Genomic DNA, 11,396 nt, shown 5'->3' on the forward strand with positions numbered 1-11,396 from the left:
ATGTCGGAGTGCTTTGAGATCTGCACAGTATATGATTCTTAGCCATAGGTCATATGCTAAGAGTTCTTTGATATCTATGCTAAGACTTTTAGCTCACAAACCAACTGATACAAAGATATTTTGGTCATAATATAATTTTATGCTGCTATGTAACGGTCACATGACACCATTTTGTCAGTGGAGATGATCAGAACAATTTGGGATAGTTTGGAAGCTGGAAGAATCCATTTAGAACTTTTTAAAGTTGTTGGATGTCATTTGGGACAGGATCTAGCTGGGAGAGTGTCCATATAATTTCTCAAGAAAAAAAACTGGGGTAGATTGGCTAGTGGTTGCTATTATTTTACAAGTGCTGCCAGTGACCACTTGCAAAGGAGCACCCGCCCCCACCACAGGAGAACCACGAAAAAACCGGCGGCGGCAGCGGCTTTAGGACAAGGAATTGGGAACCTGGAGCCACTTCTCCGGCGAAGCAGAGCTGGAGGCAATCCATCAAAGTCAAGAGCATTAAACCTAAGGGTGGCAATCTGTCAAGCCGTAATAGATACGAGTAGTTAGGTCGAATGCATGGTAAATCAAAAATTTTATAACCCAAATCCAAATCAATTTATTAAGCATATCAAAAAACTAGAATCGGACCTGATCATTTTATTAAATGAATAATCTAGTCCGAGTAAATTGAATCAGTTAAATAGCGTTAAATAGTTAAGCAACACCACCCCAAATTAAACCGCGAAAACAAGGAAAGTAACATATAGAGATAGCTAGCTACCACGAGCCTGTTAGAAAAATTAAAAATCAAAAAATAAATTATAACAAATATATCAATAGAATAAAATAATTAATATGAAATATATAATAAAAAATGAAAACTCCAGATATATAATTTGGTATATAAAATCGGAATTAGCTATGACCAGGAAATGCCCAAGCATCATTTCTTATTGATGGAGAAATAGCCGTGAACATTCTAAAGCAAAATGAAATATAATTAATTTTTGAAAATGAAAAAGGAATCTCCATGCAACTCTTCTGGACTGGACGGTAGAGTGGTGGACGTTGCTTTGCATTCCAAGATCAACTTGGGCTGATCAACTTAACAAAACCACATCTTGTTTGTTTCATTTATATATTTTTGGTTGGAGCAGCACCTACCAGAAAGGAGTACTAATACCATCTAGCCTTGCGAGCTCGCTCCTGGAATCTAGTTTCATTTATATCACAAACTTGCAACATAATTGTGAAAATGGAGACATGCAGGGGCTGTTTGAGGTTAGGCACTCAAGTCTCAGTAAATGATGATAATAATAATAACTGATGATTATTTGAGAACTACTTACCATTTATAATATCTAATTAAATACGACACGTTATTTTCCAACTCTAGGGACAAGTTCATTCACTATAGCCAGAAGATAACAATCCAGAGCCATTACCTCATCATTGGAAACCAACGTTTATGAATCAATGGAGAGCACTGACCATGAAATGGAGAAGACTTGAAGCTGGCTTGTAAAACAATCCAAAGGTTCATCATTCTATCAAAGTTATCAAATAATGCTTAAAACACAAGGTTTCGATATGCAGTGGTTCATCATTCTTATCAAAGGTTATCAAATAACACTGGAAAACCAAGTTTGCTATTGGAACCATGCCTTTGAATTCACTCGATAATTTCTTCCCTGATTAGGACAGCAGCATCGGAGAGATACAAATACAGCACGGTAGCCTTACTTTATAGACTTCGATCGAAGCCCAATCAAACTAAATGGATATCTATGTAGATCACATATTCCCAATTGAAAGCCATAAAGCAGCACTCCATTAACACAAAATCCTCCAATGCTGGGCCACAAAAAATACTAAAATAAAAAAACAAGACCACATCTTCTATAAACTTCTGTTCTGCCTCAAAGCCACTGATCCACTTCTATGGTGTATTTTACAAGTCATTAGACATTACAACATAGTTAATAAATAAGTACTTAGGAAAAAAAAGGCTAGAGATTCCATGATCTTCAGCAACTAATGAACTTGTTCCAAGGAAATGCCTTTCAAACGCAATTATCATCCTTAATGTAGAATCTCAACAGCACAACCCAAGTAACATGATTTACTCTCTCCAGGTGTAAATGGTTCAAAGCACTTGAAAACAATTACCTGATCTTTTTTACCTTTTTAACTGTCAAGTCATGGAAGTCCATGCATGAAATTCAGGACTCAGCTATTACCACGGCACATGTTACTGTATCTACAATAGATTGTAGAGCATACATTCATTTATTCTTCCATTGATCTTGCTTACCTTCTTTGCTGTTTGCAATAATCAAGCACAGATACTGAGCAGACACTGACACAAACTCTGTCAGAAGAACGCATATCACAAAATTCCAATGCATTGCAGCGCATTATGCAAATTACAAGAGCAGCCTTACAGTTCACTTAAACAAAATGACCGTGGCTTAAGAATTAGAGACCATCAAAAAACTTCATGAAGTCCTCAAAAGTCTCCCCATGCCTAATTTTCACCACTGATCCATTGTCAACCTACAAAGTGAGCAAAATAATAAGTCTTAGATATTCCAATAATGATGAAATGCGCATGTCCTAAGAGAAGGGATTAAAAAAACTACTTTTGAGCTAAGCAAATTTCCTACCCAATATTCAGGGGGCGCATTTAAGATTATATGTTTGAAGCCATGCTCATGCAATATGCACCAGCATCATGAATAACCAAGCCAGCTCCCTGAAAGTGCATTAACCTCCATTTAGTAATGCAGAAAAGACTTGGACTGGTACAAGGAACGACAATATCAGAAGAGAAATAACCTTGGCCGGTGTTGGAAGCTCTCTATCCTTCCCTAAGAAGTCAGCAGACTCGCACACAGGTCCAACCACATCAAAGGTCGAAACTTCTGTATCCGAAGGGGAGGAGAGGACCAGCTCTATGTGCTGCAACACAATCAGAAAGACATATTATCAACCGTGAAAAGAGCATTTGCAATAGTATTGCAGATTGCTTGTTTTGTTTTCTGCAAATGTAAGATGATACAGTGCCAAAAACTTATCATTCATACAGGAAAGTATAAATTGAGCGGATCACATTAATTAGCAATGAATGGTAAACCGTGCATGGTAATGTGGCAAGTAAACAGAGTGAAAAATAAACACGATTTTATATATGGAATACTAGCTTATTGAAGAAAGCCATAAGAAGAAATCCATGTAAATTATTCTTTTTTATTATATAAAGATGCAAGTTAAAAGGTTTCCAACTAAACAAGTATGACGTGTCCTGTACAATAAGCTAGGGTAAAAGGTAAATGTTGTTTTCCCTGTTCAAAAAGTATGTGCTTTCCAATAAATAAAAGTTGGAGAGTGGAGGTCCTTCAGCATTTAGAAATAAATGAAGAATTTTGATAAGGTCTGACTTGGTCTGAGACTGTATGTCCAATAAATCTGACAAAAGTTTCAAGGGACAGTCTAGATAAATGGGTTGTTCAATAATTATATAATGTAGCAGACAAAGTCAAAACCAAGATATTCTTATGCTATGTTATGAAGATTAACAAGGTTCAAAGTATGTAAAAATAGGGCGGAGACTAGAAACATTCCTCCCTTAGTATTATACCAACATCTAAAAGTTTCTCAATGATAGGTGCACATTTAATACAAATACACGCAAAGTTGTCAGATAAGACTAGAAACATTCCTCCCTTAGTATATACCAACATCTAAAAGTTTTCTCAATGACAGGTGCACATTTAATACAAATACATGCAAAGTTTGTCAGATAAGAAATGATCATCATGCGTTTTCCATTTTTCTATGAATTTTATGCACATTCCACAATAATTTCACGTGAAAAAAGGAGAGTAAATATATAAAAAAGTCCAGATTATACATGAACACTACTTCCAAAATAAAGTTTAAAGATGAACACTACTTTCAAAATAAAGTTTAAAGACTAAGAACAGATATCATCCATTAATTCTCCCAGAACAGTATGCAATCAATCTTTAGCAGGAACATAACATAAATTTTTCGAATTGAATACAAGTATTCTTCAGAAGTAAGCAGATTGTGTTGTGAACTATTTAATTACAAATACCCTGCTGTAACTCACTTTGTGATCTAATAGGCATATAATAAGCACACTGCCAGTCATTGTAGTTAGATAACATGCACAATGTACCTGATATGCTCCATAGAGACTAGGCCGGATGAGCTCTGCCATGCTGCCGTCAATCACTATAAAATTTTTGGTACCATTTGTTTTAACACCAGTCACCCGATTAACCAAGCAGCAAGTATTGGCAATAAGAGATCTTCCAGGTTCAATAATGAGAGTCAGATCTCGAGAAAGGACCAACTCACGTACCTATATGTGCATGCCAAGTTAGTAAACTACAAAGAAATGATTGGAGAAACATGGTTCAGAGTGCATGAATGCATGCATGGGTCAGTCTACAAGCAAGCATGTGATGCCAAGAATCATGCCAGGAAATGCATGATTGAATTTTTTAAAACCACCTGTGCACATAAGCACTTGCTGACCATGATGTCGATCACAAATAGTTAAATATACTATTGCCAGCAAAGAATGTAAAAAGAAATTAGCACACAAGTTAAGCTTACAGTATTGATTGAGATCCATGGGTGTTGGAAGGACCGCGCCAGTATGATAGTAATCTATTCCCAAACCACCTCCAATGTTCAGATATTCTAGTTCAAAACCTTGCGTGCAAATTTGATCAATGTAATTCACCATCATAGCTGCAGCATCTCTGAATATGTCTACCTACCAAAACAAGGATAGCACCTTATAGTTACATGATCAGGATTCCATGCTGCACATATAAGTTAATCTTCACACACGTTCTTGGTCATTTGTCTATGAGAAAATAACTTGCTAGTTTGCAATGGTCTAAGCTCTTGCTGATTGTGATGTGTCGCAATTGCTAAAGATACATTTGGTTGTTGTCAAGTAAAACAGGTTTTAGATAATATGCAATTTCAGCTAATGAATGTTCCAAGGAACAAAATAAAAGAGCACAAGGGTGGTTCTCTAATAAATGAAACTTCAATAAAGAAGAAATCAAATACAGCCTAGGCATGCAAGAGACGTCTATAAAGTTCATATAGATATTAAGTTAATTTACCAAAATGAACCTTAAATATACCAGATATATCCATAAGAACAACTTATTACAAAGAGAAATAAGTTAAGGGACAAATACTCCAAAGACAATTGATGCATCGTAGTCTAGTATTTAGTAGAATAGTTTACATGACAAAATCTGGGTCCACAGTCTCCAATTGGTGCTTGTTAATTCGTTATAGAATCAAAAATTAAATAAACGAGTCCAATCAGAGCAGTGATATCTATAAAACTATATTTAATGACCATAAAATAAACTATATTGGTGATTCATATGTTTTGCTGCTGAATAACATCTCCTAGGAGGGAGTTTGTCGGATTGGCTTCATTCTAGAAGTTGCTTACACAGAAAAGAAATAATACAATGACAACGTAGCACTTAACCATCCAGTGGCATGAAAATATAGACTACAAATTGAGTCACTGGAAAACAAAGGCATGAGAGGTAAATATATCCATAGTAAGTACATGCAGGTTTTGTCCAACTCCTAGTCTTCCAGCACACAGCCAGCATCACCTTGTGGCACCTCATATTGGTGGGAAATGGAAAATCATTTTACATTGCATACTCTAGAATCTATAGTAATCTTTTCTCCGTGAGAGATCAATGTGAATAGTACCACTAAAAATTTATGGACAAAATTAAGAAATTGTAGAAATGAAAGGATGGCAATATAGATCTTGCATGATGAAAAGCTTTAATCATAACTTTTAAGAAAAGATATAAGCCTAGTCATTCTGACAAGTTCAAAAGGAAAAATTTCGTCACAAAATGCTGCAATCTCCTTCATGTTGTAAATCGTTTAGAATACTTATATTAGAGTGTGTTTCTCTTAAAAGTCTTATCCAGACAAGGAATAGCATAAAAAAGTTCCAACTTAGTTATATGTTAATGGAATCCTAAATGGAATGTATATTATTCTGAGCATTAAAAGTTTCAATTTAATGAGTGCCAATGGGAATCCTATATATAATCTATATTACAATGGTCTGGGTGTCTTTTTAAGTGGGAATCCCTAGGGATCTGAATTTCTATTAATATCACGTGTTCTCTAAGCTAAAAATATTCCTTCAGAATGCAACTTACCTACATTGGCCACCTTATTCTTGGCTATCAAGGAAGGTACCATAATGGTTTAACAAACGAGTCTGTTATAAGTATTCATCTATGATCTATCTATTAAGTGAAATAAATTTTAGCAAAAAGCTACTTAATAATCTTTTCTTGTCTCTTTTATTTATTTCTTCCGTTACAATACTGCAACAAAGATTTTTGAACATTAAAGCAGGATATAGGTCTTATCCTACTAAAAGGAGCACTAAACTAGAGTAGGTCTAGGTGCTCCACATATTGCAAATGATAGTCGTTCATGTTTTCAGAATCTAATGCAATAAACCTATCCTTTCCTTTGTGTCAATGCATATGCATACTCGATATCATAAGGCAATCAAAGAGAATAATGATGAATCAAGATAAATGTGTACAAGTGTAACATGAAACATAAACTTAAGACATATACAACTCCTCCTCCATACTAGTAATGCCTATTATTACCATTATGCAAAACCTATAGAAAATATTAATTGCTACGGGGGAATAAAGAAGTAGGTTTGATTGTCAAGTTAACCTTTTCATCCAGAGTACCCTTTAGCAACCAATTTTGGAAAACAAACTTTGAAGTTCTTTTGGGGCTTTCAATCCATTTAGACGTTGATCAAAATGAGGAAAAAAGAACATGCCAGAAAATTCAGCAAAGTAGAAATAGCTACCTTTGTGATGGTCGATCCCAAATGACAGTGGGCTCCAACAAGCTTGATTTCATTTGAGTATGACTTGATAGCATCTAGAAACCACTGTAATTTCTCATTGCGAATACCAAATTTTGAAGTCTTGTTTCCAGTGGCAACATAAGGATGAACCTACAATAAATAGTAAGAATAGACAAATTTAAGTGTTTAGTCATAGACTTCTGCATGAATCACAAACAAATGTACGCTTCCAACACAAGTTAAAGAAAAACAAGCTGGGCCAACACTTGTTACAGTGATAAATAAAAAAAGTAATATTTTTATAAATTTGATTATCTTAAGTTCTGATATTGGTTCCAGTCCTCCAACTGAATTGGCCCTTCTTTGAAAGTAATCTCGCTAAATCCATTAACTGTCAAGTTGTGATTTACTCAATTCACCAAGTTTTCTTGGTATTGTTTTTTCTGTACCAGCCCTAGATTCCAGCATAAAGAATATCACAAGAGACTTTTTTTCATTAATAAACAAGCACTAGCACATGATTTCAGGAAAGCATATAACAGAGTACAAGGATGGATGATTCAATGGGCATTAAAAGTATAAGATCATACCAAAAGGATGTACCTAAAAAACTTAATATTGTAAGATAGTAAGCTTTGTGGCCAGCTTTGACCAGAAGTCAGTGGTAAGCCTTTTTTTTTCATTTTTCATTAGCCATAGATAAGTTGATGGATGAGAAGTGGCATGCAGGAGGATGTCTGAGCTAGTCTTACTTGCAGATAGCATATTGTTAAGGGGCAAGATAAGAAGCAAAACCCTGAGAAAATGGAGGAAAGCTTCAGTTGGAGATGATTTAGGAAGCCGCAAAAGAAGATCTTCTTGTTATCCAAACACCATGCAAATTAAGCAGCTAAGGAAAGCTCAAAACCATGCAAATTAAGCAAATTTCTGGACATAGAACGGTCAATGGCAACAAAACATCTTAGGAAAATCTTCTTGTTATCCAAAATCTGCTACACATAGGTGACGAGAGTTGAGGGTTAGATTTACAGATGAACCTGAGATGAGCTTCTAGACTGTTGCATTATTGTCACATGTTTACTATGGTAACAAGCATTAGAGACCTGTAGTGCATGTCTATTGGGAGTATAGTTGTGGATTTGATTAAACACATACTCCAGAGGCAGCGCGGATAGGAAAGCCTGGAGTAGAGTTAGAAACATGTGCTTTGAGGCCATTTAACTATAAAATACTGTCATATTAAATAAACAACTAAGATAAAATAAAATGATGTGGGCATACCAATTTAATGAAATTAAAAGGTCTGCATCTAGAAAACTATGTTCAATTGGGAAAAACTAAAGGAAGTTTAAGTACACAACATAGATCAAAGTAAATGAGAACAGGTCACAAAATTATAGCTCCGCACAAGAAAAACAGAAGGTCAAAAGGATAGGAAATGGGTTGGAGTGAAAAATTCAATATGGAGGATCAAAATAAACTAGGATGAAAGATGTGAATAGAAAGTCAAAGCCAGAACCACACGTGCAAGTTTCCCTGCATGTGGCTCGTCCGTGCTTTTTTCCGAGGTGCTGCCTGTGACTCCACATGGGAGAAGAGGGCTGAACTGCAAACTTTCGTGAAAAGGTTCTGGAAGCATTCCATCCTTGTTATGCACAAATTCATGGAGACTAATGGTCTCCCGAATCCAATCCAATGAATGACAGAATGCCGGATAACTATTGCCACAGTTATATTTTTTATGCACATCATTGTATTAATATAATAAACATGAACATCATGTAGAAAGCACACAATATACATCATAATAGATATAACTGAATGGCGACGTCATACCTGCGGATCAACATCAGGGTTTATCCTAAGTAAAACTGGAACTTTCTTTCCCACAACTCTTGCTGCAGTCACAATGTTTTCCAAGTCAAATTCACTGTCGACATTAACAAATACTCCCTTTTCAGCTGCTAATACAAGGTCCTCCAAGATCTTCCCGTTTCCATTAAATATACACCTGGCCTTCAAAATACCAACTGAAAACATTAAATATTGCATGCATGGTGAGCAAAGAAGGTCATGTAAAACAAAACCTAGGCAAGTTATAGAGCTATAACAACCCAAACCTAGATGCTATTATTTGGGGTACTAGACCAAGAAAGATACACTTATAGCTCACCACCAGGGCCACATATCATTACATATTGTAGGCAAAACAGAAAAAAGACAAGTGTTGCTTTAATAGGAAAAGGTGGAAAGAAGAGATTCGGCCTGAATATTTTTGAGGTTGTAAGCCTCAAGGAAATTTGAAGAATAAACCTCAGATATCTCATTCAATATAACAATGTAATGACAATCAGATGTATGACTCATGGGGCTGCTTAGCACCATTGATTACCACCAGGGGTGAGGATAGAAATAAGAAAGTGAATAGAACTAACTGGCATCATTACTGAGGGAGCAATTGTCATTCTAACAACTGATGGAATTATGAGCTAGCTGTCATTCTAGCAACTGATGGAATTCTGACAGTCTGCTGAAATGTAGGGCTCGGGGGGGACATATACTGACTCGGCGATACGGGAAGTGATGGTGTTAGTGGGGGCTCCGGAGAACGGGGTGGAGAGACCTTTTTAAGTATTTTTTCTGAGCTGGTTTTTATTCTTTTCAGTCATGAAGGGATTTTGTACAAGAAATCTACAACCAAAACTAATTTGACACTACAATCTTTTAACAAGTGTTGTCACTAGATGGAAACAGCCACAAAAATCATAAAACTATAATTTTTATTGCTCTTTAGATCAAGGGGAGGGGTGGGAGGTAAAAAAACTGCTCACCATGTATTAATCAAAGCTTTTAATGCCATAAGCAGAAAGCCAATAAAAAAGCTGCAATCTTTCTTAAAGAATTGAAGTGACCTCACGGAGAAGAGAGAAAGAATGGTTGGGGTTTCACCTGGTAGGGTCAAAGCCGGCACGGAGGGCAAGCCTGAGCTCGTTCCCGCTGACGAGCACGGCGCCGCACCCGAGCCCCCTGAGGTGCTCCAGGATCTTGAGGTTGTTGTTGGCCTTGATGGCATACCCGACGATTGAGCGCAGCCCCTGAAGGGCCTCCCGGTAGGCCTCGAAGTTGCGGGTGACCTGGTCCTTGCTGTAGAGGTAGAAGGGGCTCCTCTCGGCAGCCTCCATAGCGTCCTGGACCCGGACGCCCTCGCAGTAGAGGTAACCATCGGCAGACTTGGAGAAGCAGTGGCGGAACGAGGCCCCGGCCTCCGACGCCGCGGCCGGGGCGGCGGCGGAGGACGCCCTCAGAGCTAGGGATTTGCATCGGGAGGGCGTCGGGAATGAGAGGGAAGGCTTGGAGAAGAGGTGGGGGGCGGTGGCATTAGGGTTTCCGAGGGGTTTGGAGGAGGAGAGCGGGCGTGAGACGAGGTGGGCGGCCGCCATGTTTGAGGGAAAAACAGGAAGCGTCGTATAGAGCCGTTGAGGCGGGGCGGTTGGGAAATTAAAGGATGGGTATTGGGGTTTAGGGTTTTAGGGGCATGCTTGTGCCATTAGTATTGGTTGCCACCTGTCATCTCTATTGTCCAGGCCCAGACTCTGTGCCCACTGAGTCAATTTGACCATAGGGTCAACATGGAGACAAACAGACCAGGATCCAAAACCAGTATCTAATTTGGATTTTGGAACCATGGACCAAATCTAGTAGTGGTGTATCCACCCATACCCAAGTTGGCCCAATCTAGTAGTAGTGTGTTCAACTAAAATTGTTAGAAGACACCTTACAATAGTTTTAGACATATACACTAGAGTGATTCATGAGATCCCATAAAAAATATTCTATATTCATCAATGTACACTTGTTCTCATAGTTTTTGTACACTTTAAATTAGATACTTCTTATATGAAAATTTGCCAATTATTAGTCCATCATTAACATTTTTGTTGAATCAATCCAGTGCATTGCAAATTATTAGTCCATCCCACCAACATCCATTACCAAATGATTCTTACTCAGAAGGGTGCAATGCACTAGAATAAGAAATAGTATTTTAAAAGCCAAAATATCAAATTAAATCACACAAAACAAATAAAATGAGAAATACTTTGATGGTCAAAAAATACACCTAGCAATAAAGAAAAGTTATCTCTTGATGTTACTTTGTAGCCAATACTTTGTAACAAATACTCCATTAACTTTAAATAAAGAGAGAAAAAAATAACTAAGAGGAGGGTGCATGAGAGAGAGGGAGGAAGAGAAAAATTAATAAAAGAGAGATATAAAGAGATGCCATATAGCTGTAAAACCATGCCACCTTTTTTTTTTTTTCTTTTTATCTTTTGGTGCCTATCTTTTTCCTTCTTCTCTCTACCCCTTCTAAGTTGATATCACAACTTTTTTTTTTTTTAATTTTCTCACCATTTGTTGATCTGCCTCTCTCTTTTATATATATATATTAGGAAAGCTTGGA

General features: G+C 37.0%; 1 protein-coding gene across 1 annotated transcript; it reads right to left on the reverse strand.

Annotated features, from left to right (window-relative positions):
• Window positions 1-1,868: 1,868 nt before the first annotated feature.
• On the reverse strand, window positions 1,869-10,442 carry LOC103708575 (probable diaminopimelate decarboxylase, chloroplastic). Its single transcript, XM_008793570.4, is given in 10 exon segments — window positions 1,869-2,547; window positions 2,658-2,692; window positions 2,695-2,746; window positions 2,830-2,952; window positions 4,196-4,381; window positions 4,639-4,647; window positions 4,649-4,801; window positions 6,932-7,081; window positions 8,768-8,942; window positions 9,881-10,442. Coding segments are annotated over 10 exon segments (1,452 nt in total). The 5' UTR covers window positions 10,372-10,442; the 3' UTR covers window positions 1,869-2,469.
• Window positions 10,443-11,396: the final 954 nt, after the last annotated feature.

The sequence above is a fragment of the Phoenix dactylifera genome, chromosome 10 (assembly GCF_009389715.1).
Source record: "Phoenix dactylifera cultivar Barhee BC4 chromosome 10, palm_55x_up_171113_PBpolish2nd_filt_p, whole genome shotgun sequence".
Lineage (NCBI taxonomy): Eukaryota > Viridiplantae > Streptophyta > Magnoliopsida > Arecales > Arecaceae > Phoenix > Phoenix dactylifera.